General features: G+C 41.0%; 1 protein-coding gene and 1 long non-coding RNA gene across 4 annotated transcripts in view; one reads left to right on the top strand and one right to left on the bottom strand.

Annotated features, from left to right (window-relative positions):
• The window catches only part of LOC120540377, a 196,207-nt gene that overhangs the window by 36,125 nt on the left and 135,909 nt on the right, over window positions 1-24,173 (top strand). The window lies entirely within an intron of this gene.
• Window positions 1-24,173, bottom strand: part of si:ch211-220i18.4 (SRSF protein kinase 2) — a 92,841-nt gene that overhangs the window by 63,182 nt on the left and 5,486 nt on the right. For all 3 annotated transcript variants that reach the window (XR_005635799.1, XM_039771085.1, XM_039771084.1), the window contains exons 2-6: window positions 19,969-20,093; window positions 12,478-12,586; window positions 7,963-8,050; window positions 6,409-6,496; window positions 1,246-1,352 (exon numbers count right to left, since the gene is read on the bottom strand). Coding sequence is in view for 2 of the 3 variants with exons in the window: in XM_039771085.1 (XP_039627019.1) it covers window positions 1,246-1,352; window positions 6,409-6,496; window positions 7,963-8,050; window positions 12,478-12,586; window positions 19,969-20,093 (517 nt within the window). In the remaining variant the exon portion in view is untranslated. The remainder of the gene's footprint in view (window positions 1-1,245; window positions 1,353-6,408; window positions 6,497-7,962; window positions 8,051-12,477; window positions 12,587-19,968; window positions 20,094-24,173) is intronic.

Genomic DNA, 24,173 nt, shown 5'->3' with positions numbered 1-24,173 from the left:
ATGCAACCACTCCTCCGAAATCTCTGTTAAACAGTGATACAATGGGAAACGCATTCCTTTTATTTTTACCTCCTCTTTGCTCGATCATCTGCTGGCTTGCTGCTGCTCCCATGCCGCATCCTCAAACACTATTCGATCTCTTTTCACTGTTCCATTATTTCATCAAGTACTATTTTCCAGTTGTTTGCGCTAATGTGATCTTTACTCATTTTTTTGAGACTTTTGAATTTTCCTACTTCCATTATCTCTAACCTGCTCTGCCTGCATATCACAGGACTTGCTTCCAAAGGTTGGAAGTCTGACGTGACTTGCCTGTCTTGCGGGACGTGAAAGTGTCTCTCTGTCTCTCTTCAAAAGATCATGTCTTGTCGCAGGTTTTTTTTTTTTTTATAATACACACACACACATACATAGCCACCTTAATAAAAGGACAAGTGTCTTTGCATCTGTCTGTGTGTCTGTCCTGTTGCTATGTCTCTGCTGTCCAACAGATGGTGCATCACAAATCCTTTTACAAATCCTGCACTAAATGTAACGTAACAAAGACACAATAACTGGCCGGGCAAACTGCACTGCAGACGTTAACACTGAGGTCCACACTGATTATTTAGATTTCAACTCACCTTTAAGGAAAAACCACAGGACAACTTAAGAATCATAACAGTAGGTTTGTTATTTTTCCCTGATGTTTTTGTACCATTTTCCCCACTATTTTACCCTTCTATTTTATCATATATTTCTTAGAATAAATCCTTTTTTTAATGTATTTTGGCCTCTTTAGCCTATGTCGGTTTATGGTCTAATGAAGAGTGTTATAAATGATGAGCTGTCTTGTCAAGTGTTATGAAAATAATAGATAGCTAGCTAAAGTGTAGAAGATATGTAGGCAAATCATTTTTATGTTTATTCTGCAAACATTAAAGATTTTTCGTCAAGTGTATGTTTTTTCGTTTTGTTAATTTACTGTGTTTATATGTCGTTGACTAGAAATAACATAAACGCTTTGTACTTGCTGTACTCCTTCACCAAACAAGGTTGCCATTTGCAGAATGGACTGGACTGTCCATTTCAGGGAGGAACTTTGCAAATGAAGCTTTGCTATTTTACTGTGTTAAGATGCTCCTCGTGTAGCAGAATGGTTAGACACACTTCTTGGAGAAGGTTTTGGTTTTTTTTTCTTGCGGATATCTAAAGTAGTACTGCCCTGAAATTTGTAAGAAGGAGAAAAAGAGAAAGGAATCTCACCTGTTGAATGATTGCCTTGGCCCAGAAGATTGGAAGACCAAGTTGCTGTGAATTCAACATCCAGAAATGCAGATCGCGCCCCCATAGTCCAAACACCAGGCACGTATCGTTGGTCTGGAGTGAAGGTCAAGTAACATCAAGGTGGGTCAGGGCCATTTAAACTTATTTCTAATGCAAAACTCATCTCTCTTTATACCTTACACAGATTCTTTTTGATTCCACGAACATCACATTTAGTTATTATTTTATATCCACTGGCTATCAACAATAAAATTAATGGACAGATATTGTTGGTTTCCATTTATTGTATGGTAATCAGTTACTGCAGTTTAAACAAATCTGTGTCTATGTGTGTACTAATTCTGCATTTAGTAATTTGTAAAAAAAATTAGTAATTAAATTTTACTTGATAATTTGTCACAGTCCTGTGCACCTGTACTCGGTTAAGACCACCTAACAAAAGTAAACTGAACTGAAGTCGCATTATAGACATACTGATAGCTATAGTTCTGTTCCCAAAGTCTGGCTCTTGTCTATACTTGTTCCAATTTGCTAGGATTCTGAATAACACCATGAAATAAATGAATCGTGTCAAAAACATACAGGTCTGCATCTTGGCAAGAGACATCTCCACATGACTCCAGGCACACAAGTGGTCTACTGAGGCAGGACCTGTACTGATTGGCTAGGCAGAGGGACCGAGCTGGGAAAGATGTGGAGCAGGTTAGGGTGATAAAGGATAAAGAAGGAAACGTACTCCCGAGTGAAGTGGGTGTGTTGAGAAGATGGAAAGAGTACTTTGAGAGGCTGATGAATGAAGAGAACGAGAGAGAGAAGAGGTTGGATGATGTGGAGATAGTGAATCAGGTGTACAATTGATTAGCAAGAAGGAAGTAAGGACAGCTATGAAGAGGATGAAAAATGGAAAGGCTGTTGGTCCAGATGACATACCTATGGAAGCATGGAGGTGTTTAGGAGAGATGGCAGTGGAGTTTTTAGCCAGATTGGTTAATGGAATCTTGGAAAGTGAGAGGATGCCTGAGGAGTGGAGAAGAAGTGTACTGGTGCTGATATTTAAGAATAAGGGGGATGTGCAGGACTGTAGTTACTACAAGGGGATAAAATTGATGAGCCACAGCATGAAGTGATGGGAAAGTGTAGTGGAAGCTAGGTTAAGAAGTGAGGTGATTGATTAGTGAGCAGCAGTATGGTTTCATGCCAAGAAAGAGCACCACAGATGCAATGTTTGCTCTAAGGAATTTGATGGAGAAGTTTAGAGAAGGCCAGAAGGAGTTGCATTGCGTCTTTGTGGACCTGGAGAAAGTAAATGACAGTGTGCCTCGAGAGGAGTTGTGGTATTGTATGAGGAAGTGAAGAGTGGCAGATAAGTACGTAAGAATTGTACAGGATATGTACGAGGGAAGTGTGACCGTGGTGAGGTCAACTGTAGGAGTGACGGATGCATTCAATGTGGAGGTGGGATTACATCAAGGATCGGCTCTGAACCCTTATTTGCAATGGTGATGGACAGGTTGACAGACGAGATTAGACAGGAGTCCCAGTAGACTATGATGTTTGCTGAGGACATTGTGATCTGTAGCGATAGTAGGAAGCAGGTTGAGGAGATCCTGGAGAGGTGGAGATATGCTCTAGAGAGGAGAGAAATGAAGGTCAGTAGGAACAAGACAGAATACATGTGTGTAAATGAGAGGACGGTCAGTGGAATGGTGAGGATGCAAGGAGTGGAGTTGGTGTAGGTGGATGAGTTTAAATACTTGGGGTCAACAGTACAGAGTAATGGAGATTGTGGAAGAGAGGTGAAAAAGAGAGTGCAGGCAGGGTGGAATGGGTGGAGAAGAGTGTCAGGAGTGATTTGTAACAGATGGGTATCAACAAGAGTGAAAGGGAAGGTCTACAGGACAGTAGTGAGACCAGCTATGTTATATGGGTTGGAGACGGTGGCACTGACCAGAAAGCAGGAGACAGAGCTGGAGGTGGCAGAGTTAAAGATGCTAAGGTTTGCATTGGGTGTGACGAGGATGGATAGGATTAGAAATAAAGGACATTAGAGGGTCAGCTCAGGTTGGACAGTTGGGAGACAAAGTCAGAGAGGTGAGATTACCTGGGTATATTGGGAGAAGGATGTTAAGGATAGAGCTGCCAGGCAAGAGGAAAAGAGGAAGGCCTAAGAGAAGGTTTATGGATGTGGTGAGAGAGGACATGCAAGTGATGAGTGTAACAGAATAAGATGCAGAGGACAAAGATATGGCAGAAGATGATCCACTGTGGCAACCCCTAACGGGAGCAGCTGAAAGAAGAAGAATTGCACAGACGTCTGTCTAACCAGTTTCTTAATTTGAACATTTATCATACCAGTTCAGATTTACCAGTTAAACGAACATGCAGTGTGGTGTAGTGGTTAAGGCTTTGAACTTCAGACCCCGAGGGTGTGGATTCAAATCCTGTTATTGACACTGTGTGACCAATTGAAAAACCAAGGAGAAATGTAACCAATTGTATCATAAATGTAAGTTACCTTGAATAAATGTAAATATGCACATCCCTTGGTTATGAAAAACCAGAGTACTGGGAAAAAGACCAAAGCATACATGGAAAGGGTGCAAACTCCATACAACAGTGACAAGGATCCAAACACAGACCACTAGGGGGGGGGTGATTATGCTTTAAATGCTTATGCAGATATGTGATTTTCATATAGGTTATACTCATCCTATCCCTAATCCCATTTAAGCAAACATATAAAAGCATTTTAGCCTGAATTTCAAATATTGATGTAAAATGAGCTATGAGACTAAAACAAGGTAGGGCTCAAGATTATCAAGATCTTGCCAGAATATTGTGGCAACTGAGCCAAAGAGAGGAAATAAGTAACATCTGGCACAGTTGAAAAGTTTATTGGACAATTATTGCAAATAATAGTTAAATAAAACGAGAGACCACCTGTACCTCCATGACTGTCTGCAACACTGCTTTAACATTCAGCTCTCCATTTTCCAAAAGCTGCTCATCCAGATCAGGGTTGCTGGGAATCTAGAGCCTATCCCAGCAGCACTGGGCACAAACAATCTCTGGACGGGTTTCCAGTCCATCACAGGGTGAACACACTCTCACACACACACACACACACTAGGGCCAGTTTGGCACTGCCAATCCTATTAAAACTTCATGTCATTGGTCTGTGAGGAGAAATCCAAGCACCCAGAGGAAATCCAAGCAGACACTGGGAGAAATGTAAACTTTAGCTGAAGTGCAGTCTTCTGATTGGGAGGCAGCAGTGCTATCACTGCACCACCATGCCATCTCAACATTTACAATATTAGAACAATATAGACCAGGCCATTCAGCCCAACAAAGCTTGCCAGTCCTATCCACGTAATTCTTCTAAAATAACATCGAGTTTTGAAAGTCCCTAAAGTCTTACTGTCTACAATACTTCTTTGTAGCTTATTCCAAGTGTCTATCGCTCTTTGTGTAAAGAAAAACTTCCTAATGTTTGTGCGAAATTTACCCTTAACAAGTTTCCAACTGTGTCCCTGTATTCTGATTTAACTATTTTTAAAGTCTCAGTCCACTGTATTACCTCCCTTCATAATTTTAAACACTTCAATCATGTCACCTCTTAATCTTCTTTTACTTAAACTGTGAAGGCTCAGCTCTTTTAATCTTTCTTCATAATTCAACCCCTGTAGCCCTGGAGTCAGCCTCATCGATCTTCTCTGGACCTTTTCTAGCGCTGCTATGTCCTTTTTGTAGCCTGGAGACCAAAACTTTAACACAGTACTCCAGATGAGGCCTCACCAGTGCGTTATAAAGCCTGAGCAGAACCTCCTTGAACTTGAACTCCACACATCAGGGCGCTATATAACCTGACATTCTGTTAGCCTTCTTAATGGCTTCTGATCACTATCTGGCAGTTGGTAGCACAGCTGTCGTGTCCACAACAACTCCTAAATCCTCATAAGGTTTACTTTCAATTTTCAGACCTCCCATTGTGTATTCAAATCTAACATTTTCATTTCCTACATTTAATATTTACATTTACTTACATTTGCCGACTATTCAGAAAATGCCATTTAAACTTACGTGCATCTTTTATGTCAGCCACATCTCTTGCACTGTGCTAAAACTTGGAGGCCTTCTGTGCTCTTCATTGCAGGGATTGTGACTTCAATTTTTCATTTGGTTCAGGCTGCTTCTGGGGTAAAACTTTATAAAAAGCAAGTCACATTCAATTCACTGCACTTGAATTACAGTCCGGTTCCAAGCTGGAGCACTTTCTATGTGAAGTTAGCCCTTTTGCCATTTGTTTCTGTGAGTTTGCGCCCACGGGACAAAATGTGCTATCACATTTATTAATTCCAGGGATGGTGCCATAATAGGAGTGTTGAAACACAATGCTCTACTGTTACATCATGAACTTTATCTGGTAATGTCAGTGCTCATTAAAAATTAAATGTAACTGCCATGTTACCACTGTGGAAAAAATCCCTAAGGTGTGCTTTCATCAGAGTAAAAATGACAGCACAGCCAGGATGATGTAGGTAAAGGCACTTGGTGAAAGTGAATTAGGAGAAAAGTGATAGGAGACAGAGCCTACTGGGCACGAGCCAGGAAACTTCCCCGGACAGCCAGAGAAGTGGTCTATTTGGAATTGCCAATTAATCACAATGTCTTCAGGGATGTGGGAAGAGAACACACGTTAACATGGACACAATGTGCAAACTACACACTACTTGCAATGTAGTGGTATCACTAGAAGGTTACGGGGGCACGGGGAGGGGTAATACCCAAATGACTGCCTATAAAATGATTGTGCAGTGTTTCAGACTGTAATCACAAAGGGGGAACCAACCCCACTCGATGAAACAGTTGATGTCTCACACCATTAATAGTGGGAATTACGGTAAATAGCCGAGTGTCTGTGTGTCACATTGTGTAAAGTATGATCAGCTCTCTGTTAAGAATCTCTATTCATCGAGTCACCCAGGGGCCCTGAGTGTCTTAATCTGGCCTTGATTACCACACTGGGTGTCATCGACCCTCATGACACAACTGTGTATCTAACTATACTGTGATAGTTGCAGGAAATCAAGCATAACATCACAAAATGTAAATTAATGTTTCTTGAACGCCAGAGGATACGGATTCCGTTGATTCCAGCAACTTTAAATTCATCCAGCAAGTTCACAATACGTTGACTGTATGGATGGTTCCGGTTAGCTCCATGAGCCTACAAATGAAACAAAAGAAAGAAGATAAACGCCTGCACTGAGGCACAAGACGAAGAGCAATCAGAAGTCGCTGTTCGTTTTAGACTCTGATCCCTCTGAGGACAGACCTGCCGCTATCAAGACAAATAGGTCTAATGTTTGATGGACCAGTGTTCCTTTCTTTTAGGTGCTGACTTTGATGATTTTCTGGAGTTACATTCCATTAAATGGGACAACCACCTTGGGGTTATCACCAAAACGCCCTCTCGGTCTCTCTGATTTGTTTCCTACAACAGGTATACATTTTTTCCGAGTGCACAGTTGAAACAAATAAATACAAAAGTATATTATAATACAAATCATTATAAATATTTACTTTTACATAGCTCAGTTTCATTTATTAAAATAATCACCAGCCATCATCTGTGTCTCTGAATTTGATTACAGAGACTTAAGAATATTATGTTGTATTTTTGAATACACATTAATGCATGAGGTCAGCATGGACGGCACCGCTATGATTGGCCTCATCACTGACAATGGTGAGGTTTGCTAAAGGACCTGACAGTGTGGTGCCATAACAACAACCTCTCCCTCATTATTAACTTCCGAACGAACAAAGGCAATCACACTCCACTGCACACCAACAGCCCCCCTGTCCTGTCAGTTAGCAGCCTCAGGTTTCTGGGTGTCTAGATCACCGACTGCCTTTCGTGGTCTGTCAACACAACCTGCATCCTCAAGAAAGGTGCAGCAGAGGCTCCGTTTACTGAGGAAAGTAAAGCGATAAGGGGTGGGAACCAAAACACTTCTGATACATTATGGTGTGCTTTGGTAACCTGACTTGCCAAATCACAAACTTCTCCAAAAGACTGCCTGTGCAGCTTCTAAAATTATTTGGGCTGATTTTCCACCGCTTCACGTCATCTACAGTACGTCAACAGATGTCTGTGGAATCCATCATCTCAGATGACAGCCACTCGGCTCTTCCACGGTTTTCATTTCTGCCTTCTTCCTCAGCACACGCTCCCTCTGCTTGCTCCCTGAGGCCATAAGGTCCCCAAACTCCCAGTGCCCTGCATGGTGTACTGTAGCCACCTGCTGGTTTATGTGTAATTGTACTGTATGTGACGTGTGCAGCCACTTTGGCTTAACAAAATCTCTCTGTTCCACACTGGCTCCTCTTATTTGCCATATTATTGATCTTCTTCTACTCTAATTTATTTATACATCATCTTTATTTCTTATTGCCTATAGATACTGTACTTCCATGCCCCCATCCTGAAAACAATGGCACTAGAATTCCACTAGGCTCTCGCAATGTATGTGACAATAAGGGTCTCCAATCTTTAATCTCATTTGATTTTGATCTGCAGAACTCCTGTGCAAAGCTGGTTGGTCGTTTTTATGCTTAAAAATAACAGTTATAAAATTTAAATTATTTTTTTTAATTAAATAACAAAGGAGGAGTAAAAGAGTGACTTACACATCTGAGGAGTGTGATCTCATCTTGTGCAGCCTGAGTAAATCCAGTGCCACTTTTGCACACTTTCACAGCAACAAACGTGTTATTTCTAGAAATTGGGAAAGTAGACATGTTTGAATGATTTTAACATAAGTGTGTCTGAAACATAACACTTGACTATGCAATCTTACTGTTTGTGTGCACAAGGGATTTACTCTTCAGCTTGAACATTTATTCAATGATGAAGCAAACAACATTTTTCCATTTTATAGAGTACTAGCCATCACCGGCATAGTAGTGAAACGGAACAAATTTTAAAAATCAATAAAAAAAAGGTATCGCTAGCTAAGCAGGCGCATGTTACACTCCAAAACGAAGAAGTAGACCGACTAACCAACACTCCCTCTCCCTTCGGTCAGCAGCCTCTATCGCAGATTAGCATGAATATATCGCTGCTACAAGTGAACTATGATTCTTAGTGCGATGAGACAAGCCGCAAAATCAACCGGAATGTTCAAGCAATTTCAAGATAAAAACCCGATCTGAATCCGTTCGCTAGTTAAGGGGATGTAAGGTACACTCCGAGGCTGGCATATGAGTGAGAAGGGCCCCACCCCTCTCCCCGCAGCCCGATGAGTCTCTTTCAGATTCACGCAAATAAATCGGTATCGCAGGCGAACTATGATACTTAACACGATGAGAGAAGTCTCAAAATCAACCGGAATGTTCAAGCGATTTCTAGATAAAAACCCAATCTAAATTCATTAAGTGGTTCTCTCGTTCGGTAGCTAAGCGGATATAAGATACGCCTCGAGGCTGGTGCATGAGTGAGAAGGGCCCCACAGCCCGATAAGTCTCTTTCAGATTCGCGCAAATAAATCGGTACTGCAAGCCAACCTTGTCGCAAAAAAACCTGATCTAAATCCGTTACATAGTTCTCTTGTGAAAAACAGACAGACAATCAGACAGACAGACAAATGTTGGATTTTGTATGTATAGAGATAAGGCAGTGTGTCCCCTGCCATACTCTCATAAGATATGGGCTTTGACTGATTTGGTCTTAATGGTAGCATCCCAAAGACTGCTGTTGTTTGTTCTAACTTTGAAATGAATCCGTGGCAAATGTACTTAAATCTATTTATGACCTTATGAGTGCCACTCTGTAAAGAACACTACAGTGTGCTCCTCTTGTGCCGAAACCCATGGCACCAGGTAACATTCTCAGTCCTTAGAGTTGCAGGGGACCAGAGCCTATACAGTAGAAGCAACACTTGGCCCACCATCTCAGCACAGAAGAGGATCTGCAGAGCAGAATCTTCAAATCTAGCCATGCAAAGCTTGTCTCGTCAAAGCCAAGAACACTCCAGGCTGGAATCGCTGCTAAAGGGGCTTCAGCTAAGAACTGAGAAATGGGCCTTTACTTGAATACTTGTGTCAATGTGACATTTAAGATTTATTATATATATATATATATATATATATATATATATATATATACATACAATTTGTGGATCTCTCAAAAAACAGTTTTTAGTTTCCCCAAGAACTGATTGATCATGCAAGAAGAAGGCGGCTAGTAGGGAGGACACCAGGAGATGTTTCATAACTCTAAAGGAGTTACAAGCTACAGATTGGAGAGTCTGTCCTGACAATATCTGTTGGGAGGATGCCTTAAGGAAGATGGTGTAAAGAAAGCTACTGCTACAAAAATGCACAAGACATCTCGACTAGAGTTTGCAGAAGTTTGTTAGGGGACTCCTGAGTCAGCTGGAAAAAAGGATCAATGGTTTGATGAGGCTAAAAATCAAGCTTTTTGGCCACCAGAATAAATGCCATGTTTGAGCACTGCACATTATCAAAACTACACCATCCCACAAAGAAGCATGGTGATGGAAACATGTTGTGGAGAAGCGTTTCTGCAGCAGATTCTGGGAGGCTTGTGAGGAGCAGAGGGGGAAAGAAATTCTGCAAAATATAAGGAAATGTTGGAAAGGAACCTGATGCAATCTCCAAGAAACCTGGGCCTTGAGAGAAGATTTGTTTTCCAGCAAGTCAATGAGCTCAGGCATCAAGCCAAAGTCACACAGCAATGACTTCAAAACAACAATGTCAACGTCCTGGAGTCAGAGTCCAGATTTCAATCCGTTTGTGGCTGGACTTATAAAAGGGCCTTTTCAGTCACCATCCCCTGCAGTCTGACAGAGCTGGGCCAGCTTTACAAAGTAGAACGGAGACAAATTGCAGCATTTTAATGTGCCAAGCTGACAGAGACCTGTGCACACAGACTCAAGGCTGTTATGGCTGCCAGAGGTGCATCTACTGAATACTGAGCTGCACAGGGTGAATACTTATGGGATCAATTGTTTTGTGTTTTATATTTATAATCGGGATCACTTTCCACAGATCTGTTTTTACTTTGACGTTAAAGAGTCTTTTTTTCTGATAATCACAGTCAAAAAAGGCAAATTAAATCCACGGTGTGTAACAACAAAAGATGAAAACATTAAGGTTTTTATAAGGGCTGCATACACTTCAAGTGTGTTTTGCTGTGTATATGTGAGGGTCAGACTTTGTTTAAGGTGGTCTCAAGTGGCAGTCATTGCACAATATCGGATGTGGTGTTCTTTACATTCAGTATGTTGTAGTTTGTGAGTGGCACTACAGCACTACCTGGGGAGCCCCCGGCCACAGGAGGGTACAAGATGGCATTTCAGGGGGTGCGACAAAAAGGAAGGCTGCATCGTGATTCGCCAGAATTGAATGAGGTGCGTTGTCCGACTTTATCATGGTGCAATCAGTGTCATGCGAGGGGAGAATTTGTAAAGGCGGATAACCTTTTTTAAGAGAAAGGAATTTGGACGGATTTCTGTGCCGGCCCTGATCATGAAATGTCACAGATTTTGAAGTTTGATTGACATTTTTGCCAATGGGGTACAACGGGATGGCGCAGTGGTAGCGCTACTGTCTCGCATTAAGGAGATCATGGGTTTACATCCTGGGTTCTCCCAGTGTGGATGGCACTTTGAGTAATGAGAAAAGTGTAATATAAATATTAAGCATTATCCATCCATCCATTATCCAACCCGCTATATCCATCTACAGGGACACGGGGGTCTGATGGAGTTAATCCCTGCCAACACAGGGTGCAAGGCAGGAAACAAACCCCGGGCAGGGCGCCAGCCCACCACAGGGCACACACACACACACTCCAAGCACACACTAGGGACAATTTGATCACCAATGCACCTAAGCTGCATGTCTTTGGACTGTGGGAGCAGGCCCGCACCTAGGGGGGGGACCAACCATGACACTTGTCAGGGGCCCAAGCTAGATAGGGGCCTGCCCTTTTTCGAGTTTTTTTTATACGCACATATTTGAAACACGAAAGGGGCCCAGAACTCTGTCAGCTGCCTGGGTCCCAGAATTTCCTAGGTCTGGGCCTGGTGGGAGGAAACCCACACAGACATGGGAGAACATGCCAACTCCATGCAAGGAGGACGCTGGAAGCAAACCCAGGCCTCCTAACTGCAAGGCAGCAGCGCTACCACTGTGCCACCATGCCACCCTAGATGATTTCATGTGTTACTAATATTTTTCTTTGACTATTTTTGCTCTTAATCCTTAAATTAGGTGATGACCACATATCACTGGAAGATCTTCTTTATTATTATTAAGCCGGAATGAATGAGATGCAACCCCAACAGCTTACACTCCGCTCATCACTCCTGCTGACGGTCCTGACAGCAGCGCAGCAATTTGAATCGTGTGCCCCATCAGTTTTTGAACTGCAGTGCAGGTGTTATGAGGGGACAAAGCTCATCGACTGTGCTTCATTGCATAGCGGTGGGCCAGCACCCGTTGCTTCACTGGGGTCTCCAATCCTCCAAACCCCTTGATCGTGTGACATTTCCTTGTGGCGCTTGATGCTTCGCGGGATACCCCAACACCCAGATAGTCAATTGAGTGTCTAAGCTTTACAGAGCACACATTTACAAGATTATTGAGATTTACAAAATTGCTTCATTGTATACACAGTTAAAACCTTATTTTTTTTTTTTAGTTCAATTTGTTCTCCTGCAGTTCTTTAAGTGGTTGAATTTGACTTCTTCAGCTTTAAATGTGATATTACGGTACTTTTGTAGGGCATGCAAACATAAATCAAATATTTACTAGGGGTGTGGAGCATAGAAAAGGTTGAATAGGCAGTTTCATTCACACAGAGGGATGAGTGGGATGTTGTCATTTCAAAGTGCACAAATACAAAACTTCAGCTGCACAGCAGTCAGTCATAAAGAATGAAAGAAAAAGAATGAAAGACATTTATTTAAAATAAAGCCTTAATGATATAAGTACAGCAGCTTAGTAATCGGGTGCAGATCAGGATCACTCCACAGGTCACTAACATGGTAGCTCTTTAAGGTAACTTGCACTCCTTATGTCATTGTTTCCTTAAGACATTTTTGTAGCGTGTCTTGGTAACAAACAAACAAACAAACAAATAAATAAAAAGACAGGATTAAAAGAAGAGCTACTCACTGCAGGTCCTGGCAAAGCCACACAGTGGAAAAGTAACCCCAGCCAAGTTTCCGCAGCACTTGGTATTGCCGTTTAAAAATGTCTCCTATTTTTATTGGATGGTATCCCCCTAGACAGAGTTAATAAAGAATGAAAATCTGTGAAAATATAAACCAAAAATAAACTCGGCTAAAATTAGCTTTAGACAGGAATGTTCTCATGTGATCAGTTTGCACCTGGAGTCTACGGGAGGAAGGAAAGTCAAAGCATGCCCCGGATTAGAAAGGGATCCTTTTAGCTCCTAGAAGAGTTACATTTAACTTGCTAAAAAATCATTAGATCTTTTATAATATGTACAGCATTTACAACAGGCTTTATAATATTTTCAAATGTTTCTCTCATTTTATTAGTTTATTTAACAAAATCTAAACTGCTTTCCATCCATCCATTCCTCAGTTTTCTGAACACACTTCAATAAAGGGTCATAAGAAGTGGGAGTCTACTGCCACTGAATCAGGTGTAATTTATTCATATTGTTCTCATGCTTTTGTGACAGAGAGCAGTTTATTAGGCTCAGTACTTCTGTCACGCATCTACATTTGGCAGTCCGGCCTAACGGTCTTGACACGTGTCCTGCTCCACCTCCACACAACCATCTCTATAAATGTTCAGCTCTGCGTCTCACGTGAGTGACTCTTTATTCTCAAAATGTCTCCTCCGTTGAAGCCCATACTGTGAATTCTTAGAAAGTCTACACACCTTTATCAGTTTTAAAAGCTAATTTGAATACAGCGCCACACATAAAGCAGGTTGGTCAAATGGCATCTCTTAATATTCTCAAATCCTCGATTGAGGGTTGTCAGGAGCCAAAGTCGATCAAAACAACACTTGGCACAAGGCAGGAGACAACCCCATACAGGGTGCCAGTCCTTCACAGTGTGACCGTCAGGAACTGTTACTGCCTTCTACTATTCTGTTTCTTTTCTGGGAACTTATTGAAAGACGCTACAGAAAGATGAACTGAATGAAATGAAATTCACACATACATCCTCACTCACAAACGCAAGGGAAATGTGGAATTTGTGATCAGTTTAGGTAAGTCAGCCAGGCCGGTTCTAATTGGAGGTGCTATTTTATTTTAAATTGTGTGTATAAACCTGCCCAGGGTTTGTTTCCTGCCTTGCGCCCTGTGTTGGCTGGGATTGGTTCCAGTAGACCCCCGTGACCCAGTAGTTATGATATAGCGGGTTGGATAATGGATGGATGGATGGATGTATAAACACTGTATATGTGCACATATTTGTATTTTCTATTTCTCATGCTATGGGATGTGCAGACACTTGACTGCTGTTATCATGGACCCTGACAAGCACATGAACTCCAGTCTTAGTGGCTGGTTTACCATTCCTGCAGAGTGGCACAACCTCAGCCTTGATGGCATCAATGCCAATTTATCATTAACATAAACTGTCAAAAATCCTAGGGTGACGCTATTCCATTTTATATTCTTTGTTATCCATCCATTATCCAACCCGTCAGAAAACACACTGCATTTAGGCTGCATTGGTCAACAACAGGGCCGTTCGGTGGTGTTGTGCTGGACTACAAGTATATTCCACATTTCAGATTCCTTTTGTTGTCATTGCACTTAGTAAATCAAAAACGCAGCAATCCTAAAGGTACATTCACATGTAATGGACATTATTAAATTATAATCCATCCATTGATCCATTACCCAACCCGTTATATCCTAACTACAGGGTCACGGGAGTCTGCTGGAGCCAATCCCTGCCAACACAGGGTGCAAGGCAGGAAACAAACATTGGGCAGGAATCGCCAATGCACCTAACCTGCATGTCTTTGGACTGTTTATTACATAGACCTTAATCCCTTACTGTTATCACACTGTCGGGGTTGACTGCTGTTATAGTTCACTTCTTCCCCATTTCATTTACATCCTTAACCCCAGGAAATCAGACAGACTACCAGAACAGGAAGGAGAGAAAGTTATTAAGCACTAGCTGTACCCAGTGGCTTCGCCCACATAGTAATGAAACAGGAAAAACTTTAAAAATCAATAGACGTTAGCACTATATCTGATCGTGTTCAGCTCTGACAGGAAAATGTTCTCCGCGTTGGGAGAAAAACACATGGCTGTGATATCTCTGGTAATCAGCACCCTCTAAAACACACGGAGCTCTCTCTCAAAAATGTCAAACGTTACTCCTTAACAGTCTGTAGATGATAATGTCTGTTGAACAAACGAGTATCGTTAGCTAAGCGGAGGCAAGGTGGCGAGAGGTAGACCAACTCGAACAGAGGCTGGTGAGTGATTGAGGAAGGCCCTGCCCCGCTGCTCTCGGCCCACAGCCACTCTGTTGGATTTGCATAAATACATCGGTACCACAAGCGAACTACGGTACTTAGTGCAATGAGAGAAGTCGCAAAATAAACCAGAAAGTTCAAGCAAATTATAGAAAACAACTACAGTAGATCTAAATCCGTTAAGTAATTCTCTCGTGAAAAGCGGACAGACAGAACGCGCTTGGATCACGAAATTTTTAAAACTGTTTCTTAGTGAGCTAACCTATGAACCAAGCGTAACCTACATTCTAAATTTCAAGTTCTAAGTCCTCATGGTTTGGGAGATTTCGTGATTAGTGAATCAGTGGTATTTGGCTTTTATATGCTGTATATAGAACAGAGTATTCTTGAATTTTACTTCCTCCCTCCTATCTTTTAAGGTAGTTTGTTCTTTTATCAGGGATGGGATATTAGACGAGAGCCATTTTGTTTTTTTCTTTTGTAGCTCACTTCAATTTTTTTTGCAGTCCTTCCAGTAAATTATTGAAGCAATTGTGTTTGCTTTTGCCCATATCATCCTCAGTCAGTGACATGTCAATGTTTTCCTACTCTTAAGAGGAAGGACATGGAAGCACTACTGTTCCAGTCAAGTGATAATTTTGATCAGAATTCCATTACCATTTGCTTCTTCTTTTTTAACATTTTCCATGGTCTTTATGTACTGTAACATGTGATTAAATCTGGTGGCTCCAAATGAGACAAGTCCACACCTCCCATTAAATCAGCCCAATCTCATCCTAAATCTAATGTGAGGGAGAATTTCTGCTCTTTAGAATTGCTCTTCCAATCTATTTCATTGTTACAAAACACACTCATCCAGTTGTACTACTGACTTAAAAAATGAAATGGTTAACATTCATCAATTGCCAGTGGCAATCTCCTGTGCCCATGTGAGCACATATGTGCCCCAGCATAAAACTGTTTAGAAACCACGCCTTACCTGTTTATCCACCCATGGTGTAACTCTGCAACCAGCTCTTTTCCAGTATAGACTGGCCTCATCTACGTGAGGCACCAATTACATCCCTGTCCTACAGGAGAGATCAGCTACTATTGTGGTGGACAGCCAGGATGGATTCTGTTTCATTGCCTGGCCATGAGGCCAGCTTATTGGGTGGTCAGAGGCAAGGTGTTCCCTGTCTCTGGAACATGGAAGGACAAATAGATGGACTGGCATCCCAGAGGAGTTCGACAGAAGATCCTTGCCAGGCCGGGAGACAGGAGACAGTTTTCCAAAACTATATGCACCCCTGGTGCACTGGGTAGCAGCATTCATGGACTGGTGTACCCATACACACACTGACATGGCATGTTGGGAACTGTTGTTCCATGGAGTAGCCCTAGAGAGCTTCGTAGTTGCCACAGCAGGGGTTGGAGTGAATTACTGTCCCTACTTTTTGGGGCTTGTGCCTGACACAGAAGTGCTACCTCTGTGCAGAATCCTGACATTGGAAGTATTTCCAGGTTCTGCATAAAATGACCCACTTTATATAATTGGAGAGTTGGAATTGGGAGGAAGAGGGCAAAACTTGCCTGGAGGAGTGAGGGAAGGAAAAGAACGGAAAGGAAAAGAACAAAATTGTTGCCAAGGAAGGAACCTGTACAAGGTAATTTTGTTAATAAAAAGGTAATTTAGAACCCAAGACTGTAGACGATGTGGTTGCATCGGGATTGTGGGGGTCTGCAACACTCTCCAATGGTCACACTAAGCATCTTCCAAATAGGCTTACATTAAAACTTATTAAAACTCTGTATAAAAAAGCAAATATCATCCTCTGTTGTTTACTGCCATCAGTGACTTTATTGATGACACTCATCATGTTCATTCATGACTCACTAAAAGGTTCTGTATAGTCAGCTTATATTTTGAAAAATTTTCTGACATTATGCATTGAGTGGATGTTGATATTGCATTTTCTGCATATACTGGCATGAGCTCAGTAAACAGGAATAATGGTTATTCGTTTTAAAGATGATCATTATACTTCAAATTCATTAATTTTTTATCATTTTGGTTTAGCCTGTTTATTTCAGTGTCCTAAATTAAATTTATGGGGGTAATAGATGCACTCAGGACAATGCTGGTGGCTCTTGAAAGAACTATTGGTTCACAATTTGGCCAACACTCCTTCCTTGGCCAGCATTTCTCGTCTGCCTCGTTCACTACCTGCACATTCACACCATTATCTCTGCCACACACTGCTCACCTGGGGCTACTGGCAATGCCATCTGCACCACTTTCCCCTACCCGAGACTCTTTGGCAGCCATACACTAAGTCTGAAGGACTTTAGCAGTGGAAAAGTGCCTGTGAAATCTCTGATCTGCAGATGTTGCACTGTGTTAATATTTTATTGGGCTCCGATTAATGAGAGCTACGTTTGAATGTTTGAATTGGAATTTTCTAAATATATACACTGTAACTAAATGTTCTGGAAGATAGTTCCCTTGAGAAAGCCTGATATACAGTACTTGCTTTGCCAGATTTTTTACTTCTATCCCAACAGAATGCTTTACGTCCTACTAGATTAATGGCTGTGTCCGGTATAAGCGAATTTAGCTACGTCTCTGTGAAAAGTAAAATGCAACATTCATTTACGACTTTGTTCTCAGAGATCTGTAGATGTAATTTGTCCATTTTGTTTGTGATGGAACTGGTGTTGGTGAGAAATATGCTGGGAAGTGGTGGTTTATGTGGATATTTCCTTAGCTTTACGAATATGCTTTTGCTTCCTGTATCTTTTCCGCCTTTGTTGATTATCTAAGCCTACAATAATCCATGGAGAACCCAGTATCCTTGTTATTTCCTCCAGGATGTCGCGTGAGTGGAAACATTCACTCATAACAGCCTGGTTGTGCTGTGTACCCTCTCATTCCACCAACACTGTCATTAAGTTCACTGATGATACGACTGTGATTGGACTCATTTTCTGGAGGAGACGAGACCGCCTATAGGGATGAGGTCCAAAGACTGACTGCATGGTGCATTGAGAGCAACCCCGCCCTTAATTCTACCAAAACAAAAAAACTTCTAATAGATTCCCGGATGCACAACACAAACCATGACCCAATATACATCAATGGAGTTTGTGTGGAAAGAGTTCCTGGATATACACGTTGCAGAAGATCTCTCTTGGTCCATAACCCCTTATCACCACAGTGGCAGGAAAGCACAACAGAGACTCTACTTCCTGAGGATTCTCAGAAAAAAACAACCTGAAAGAGAAGCTGCTGATGTCCTGTTACCGCTGCTCCATTAAGAGTGTGCCGTCATATTGCATTTCTACGTGGTATGCAAGCAGCTTGTTGACAGACAGGAGAGCCCTTCAGAGGGTCAAAAACTCTGCCCAGAAAGTTATTGGCTGTATACTGCCCTGGTTGGAGGAACTATTCAGTTGTCACTGCTTTTACAGAGCAGCCAGCACTATGAAAGACCCTTCCCACAATGACATTGCCTGTTTGGACTGGTGCCCTCTGGTAGGCAGGCGGTTCAGGTTCATCCAATCGCAGACAAACAGATTTAAGAATAGTTTCTGCTCCAGACCCATATGAGAAATAAATGGTACTAAACACTTATAACGATTGACAATGACTAATATAACAACAGTTACTTCTGCACTTCAAGTACATGTTTAGATTCTTTGAAAGTTATATTATTTATTTCTATTATTGCACTCAATTCATATGTGAATTATCACGAAGTGCAAGATTTAGTTATTCTATTCTATTGTATTGTATTACATTGTACTGTATTATAATTTGGGGCGGCACAGTCGCAGTGCTGCCTCGCAGTTAGGAGATCCGGGTTCGCTTCCCGGTTCCTCCCTGTGTGGAGTTTTTGCATGTTCTCCACGGGTCTGCGTGGGTTTCCTCCTACAGTCCAAAGACCTGCAGGTTAGGTGCATTGGCGATTCTAAATTGTCCCTGGTGTGTGTGCGCCCTGTGGTGGGCTGGCGCTCTACCCGGATTTTGTTTCCTGCCTTGCGTCCTGTGTTGGCTGGGATTAAATCCAGCAGACCCCCGTGACCCTGTAGTTAGGATATAGCGGGTTGGATGATGGATGGATGTATTATAATTTAATAATGTCCATTACATGTGAATGCACCTTTAGGATTGCTGCATTTTCAATTTACTAAGTGCAATGACAACAAAATTAATCTGGAATGTGGAATATACTTGTAGTCCAGCACAACACCACCAAATGGACCTGTTGCTGACCAATACAGCCTAAATGCAGTGTGTTTTCTGACGGAAATGGAACACCTCATTAGCGCTGTCTACAGGAAACCCCTGCGGAGAGGAGCTGACTTAATTAATCGAAAGCCCCCTAAAAATTCCGAAGTTGTCAAGCCCCTGTTTTACACCAAAACATCTTTCTCTTTCCCGCCCTGACTCCACCCTCATGTCCACAGCTTTCTATTTACAGATACCACAGTGATGACAGCACTCAAAGAAACAGCTGTTTGTCTTCCTATTCTTTTCCTTTTCTTTGCCATACTATCTGATAAATTCATAGCAGTGTGCCTGCTGTTGGTGTTTGTAGCAGTCTATTAGTTTGCATCTCTCTAGCAATTTGCGTTTATTGATTTTGCACATGCGAGGCACATTCAGGATAGATATCTGCACACACCCATGTCAGATTTGGGTCATTTGCAAAATTAGTTTGAATAGTCAACCAAACAACTAGAAATGAACATTTAAGCCAAAGTAGAACTGTTAGTGTAAATTTCTCTACGCGCTGCTGATTGTGAGGGATGGATGATGTCACCGGTATGCTTGTAGACTTGCACAATTCACTCACTTGAACCATGTCGTATAGGGTTATGGTACATTTGGTTCAATATGTGTGGAGTAAGACAGTGAGTGGGAACTACAAAGAGTTTTTTCTCTCTATATTTAATAGTGGTGGTTCAGCTCAGTTTAACAACGGAAAACTGGGAAGGACCAGCCTATGGAATGATTTTCTCTCCAGTGGTTTGGAAAGCTGTGAGAAAACCCTGGCAATGCAAATACCATATTAATATTAAATGTTATTTGATTGTTTAACATTAGAAATAAAAAAAAATCTCAACCAAATATTCTATTTACAAACAACAATAATGCAACAGCGACATTCCTGATTGTGCACCATCCTTCCCTGCGAGGCTTACCACTGCAATACTCTTCCAAGCTCTCTTGATGCTCCTTTGTGTTTCCATCCAGGGCAAGCAGAGTTTCAATTGAGGCCCAACCAGCAGAATCCTGTCCAAAGTATTGTTTTTCACGTGAGCGAGGCCTGGAATACAAACACATTAAAAGAAAGTAAAACTTTTAAGAAAGCATTCTTCTATTTTAGGTTATTTCATTTCCTAATTCAAGGGTAATATTTCAAGCAAAAGTTTACTTGCACTTTTACTAACAATGTATAAAAGCAAATAGACAGTGGCATGACAAACCATACAGCCTGATCGTCCTAGACGTGTAGTTTCAGGCAGCGCAAAAAAAAATACAAACTTGATAGTTACAATCAATTCTCTTCTTAGCTAGCTCATCATCCGTGCAGGGCCAGACAGCCAGCCTGTCTGAACGTGGCTGCCAGGAGAGTGAGATGATCTTTCCAAGATGGGGTATTGGCAGAGAAAGAAACAGTTTCTTTGTTACCTCTACAGAGAAGGAATCATAAATTCTACCAACCTATCTGTTCAGTGTGAAGGGTTTGCTTGTCCTTTCTTTTCTCATTACATGCCCTTATGAAACTGGTTGAAAGTATTTGGATGAACGTCTCCAGCCAGCCCCCCTACCACACATTACATTCCCCAAAGCAGCACTTAACCAAAAAAGGTTCTTATCAGTGATAGCATTTCTAGAGAGTTTACAGAAGAAAGTTGTTTCTTTCTTGTAGTCACTAATTACTTCTTAAATGATTATTTACAAACAGTGATTAAAATGTTAGCTTTTGAAATTAAGATTATCAATTCCGATTGAACAGATCACCTCATGATTGCTCAAGTCAGATCTATTGATGCTGTCTTCTTACTGTTTTGCAGTTCTTGCTGAATGCTTATGTAGGTCTTCGGTTCCTTCTCTCCTACTCTTTGGTGTATTTGTGAATTTCCACGCTCACTAGTTGTCATTTTCATTTCAGTTTTCTAGACTCTCTAATGTGTATCTCCACCCTGATTGTACTAAATTGTTATTTCATACAATGAATCTTAAACCTCCATACCTATCAGTTCATTTGTTTTGTCAGTGGGAATCACAGACTGGTTAGATGGGTGTTGCTGGGTATTTCAGCCTGCACGACTAGCTATCACATGACTGCCCCCAACTCATCAAGATTATGTAAATAAAGTCTGCGATTGCTAAACGCATGAAAAACTAAGTTGTATGTTGAGGCCTTTGGTCAGTGCGGCTTAGGCAAAGATAACTGAAATTAGAAAATACATGGCTGGGGATTGTGTTTTGTGTTGTGCTTTAAATCTGGATCAAGATAGGTCTCCTGCCACAGGGGCGATGACATCTATCACTGCAAAGACAATTACACAGTTTGTAACTGATCACAACTTATCAGGCCCCTGGAGATTTCTAAACCCAAACTCAAGAGCATAGTCCTTCTACTCACCAGTGCACCATTGCTACACAAATTGGTTATTTTTTTGTAGACTAGGGGGCTCTACCCCCGTTCGATTAGCTTGGCAGCCTCCGGGTGGGCACTATGCTCTAGCCACTTTGCAGCTCTGCTGCTTGCGTATGGGGAAGTGGATGTACAATTCAAACAGATTGTTATTTTCATTTGAATTGTTACATACAGTGGAACCTTGGGTCACAACCGTATCGTTCCAAAACTCTGGTTGTAACCTGATTTGGTCGTGACCCGAAGTAATTTGCCCCATGGGATTGTATATAAATACAATTAATCCGTTCCGGACCATATAAGCTGTATGTAAATATATATTTTTTAAAGATTTTTAAGCACAAAAATAGGTAATTATACCATAGAATGTGTAATAGTAAACTAAATGTAAACACTTTGAATAACACTGAGAAAACATTGAACAACAGAGAAAACTAACCTTGCAGTCTCTTTAAAAACAAGCCCGGTGCATTTATTAACTGCCTTCTCGCACTCTCTCTCCCTTTCTCTCTCTCTCTCGCACTCTCTCTCTGTCCTTGCTCGCTTTCTCACACTCTCTCTCTCTCTCTCTCTCTCTCTTGCTCGCTTTCTCTCTCTCTCTCTCTCTCTCTCTCTCTCTCTCACTAGCTCATTGCACAGGGAGAGACTGAACACGTGCAGAAATCATCGGTGCGTATGAACCGGAAGGGAAACTTGCATCTGTTCACAACCACATACTCGGGTGACGAACAAGCCAAAGTTTTTGGCAAACTTTTTGGTCGTAACCCGATTTCTAAGTGTTCAGAGATGTTTGTGACCTGAGGTTCTACTGTATGCATAATAGAACTAACTATTTTACATTACAGCGAGTAATTAACCGTTGTAAAAAATAGTAAAACGTAATAAATTGAAAGAAAATTATGTTTCATGTTGCGTTAGAGGTATTCGTTATGTTATATGTTTTTGTTCTGTTTGGCTTTGAAATTAACATGCAAATACTTTTTAAACTAACACTTTTACTATTAAACTTCAGTAAAAATAATATTTGGAATTAACTTTTCATCAGTATAGTATTGATTTTTGATTCCATGTTTGGACTTACATCATGACAACACAACTGCCCGTGAGTGAATATCGTTTCTTTCTCTCTAATAAATAAACCAACATTTTTGAATGTTTGTCCATGTGATTTCTTAATTGTCATAGCAAAAGCTATTCTAATGGGGAACTATAAACATTTTAATACAAATCACATATCAAGATCTCCTTTGGTGTCTAATGTTATCCCCTGAAGATGAACTACATTACCTTTCTTGTTGCCTGTTAAAATTTTACATGTTAGAATTGTTCAACCAATTTTAAATACAACTAATCTTGTCCTATTGCATAACCCATCACTCATACATAAATTATGCCATAACATTGATACAACAACAACATTTATTTATATAGCACATTTTCATACAAAAGATACATCCTTATTTCTACAATAATTCAGCCGGTGGAAGACCAGACGGTGTTAACGGTTGTAGATATTTTACGGGATATTGTAAGTTGATGTTTTCATCTTCCGCACCATCACCACTAACTGTTTCAGCATAGTCTAATGATACACATTTAACCAATTTGCCGTGTAACCGATTAATTAATTAAAGCTTTACTTTGTTTGATTCTTGGTGCTAGGATTACCCGTGTACTCATTTCTTCAATTGATAAACCTTCGGGATGAAATTCTTCAATAAGATTTGGACGTAATAAGTCTTTTATTGGGAACTTAAAGTGAGGAAAGCGTAAAAATTTATAAAAGCTGAGAGAGCAGGAACTGTGCCTGACAAAAGCATTCACACGAATGAGAGGAGAGAAGCATGAGCATGGGCCGTTAACCAGAAATGGTTGAGAGGACGGCAGGACCCCCTCTACCAACTTGAAAAAATCTCATGGCAATAGTCTCGTCTAATCTTAATATTTTCTTTTATAATAGAGAGATAATAATTTCTTGCCTACGATTAAATCTTGTACGTACAACGCTATTGTTATTTCCGACCATGCCCCTTTGATCATGGAGCTAAAATCATTATGCCCCACATACTCATTTCACAGATGCCATCTTAATCCACTTTTATTAGCAGACAAAAACTGTACAGGATTTATATCCAAACAAATCAATTTTTTTTAGAGACAAATGCATCTTCAGAGGTCTCCGCAGGAATACTCTGGGAAACCTTGAAGGCTTTCTTAAGAGGACAGATTACCTCATGTGTTTCTTTACCAAGAAAGTATCAGAGCGAATCGGTGAAATTACCAGAATAGATCAAGAACATGCCAGGTGTCCAAATGAGGCACTTTATAATAATAATAATTCTTTGCATTTATATAACGCTTTTCTTATAATAGGAAAAGACAGGCTCTGCATACAGAGCTCATCCTCTTGACAACTAACGAAACAGAACAACTCATTTTTAAATCAAGACATCAATACTATGAACACAGAGAGAAGGCTAATAAGATCTTAACTCAACAAATCCACAAGTTGGAAGTCCGCAATGCAATCTCAGCAACTATCAACACAGACAAAATCATTGACCATAAAAATATAATGCACACATTTAGAGACTACAACAAGTCCTTATATTCTACTGAGTTTAAAGAAAATAAAAATATCAGAGGGCAGAAGGCGAGATGAATGCTGAGCCCTCTGCTTTACATGCAGTTTACCAAAAACAAAGTCCCTAAAAACAGTTTTAATTTCAAAAATATGCATGC

The sequence above is a fragment of the Polypterus senegalus genome, chromosome 12 (assembly GCF_016835505.1).
Source record: "Polypterus senegalus isolate Bchr_013 chromosome 12, ASM1683550v1, whole genome shotgun sequence".
NCBI classification, from domain to species: Eukaryota; Metazoa; Chordata; class Cladistia; order Polypteriformes; family Polypteridae; genus Polypterus; species Polypterus senegalus.
The sequence above is the reverse complement of the archived record's forward strand: the minus strand, read 5'-3'. Positions and strand labels throughout refer to the sequence as shown.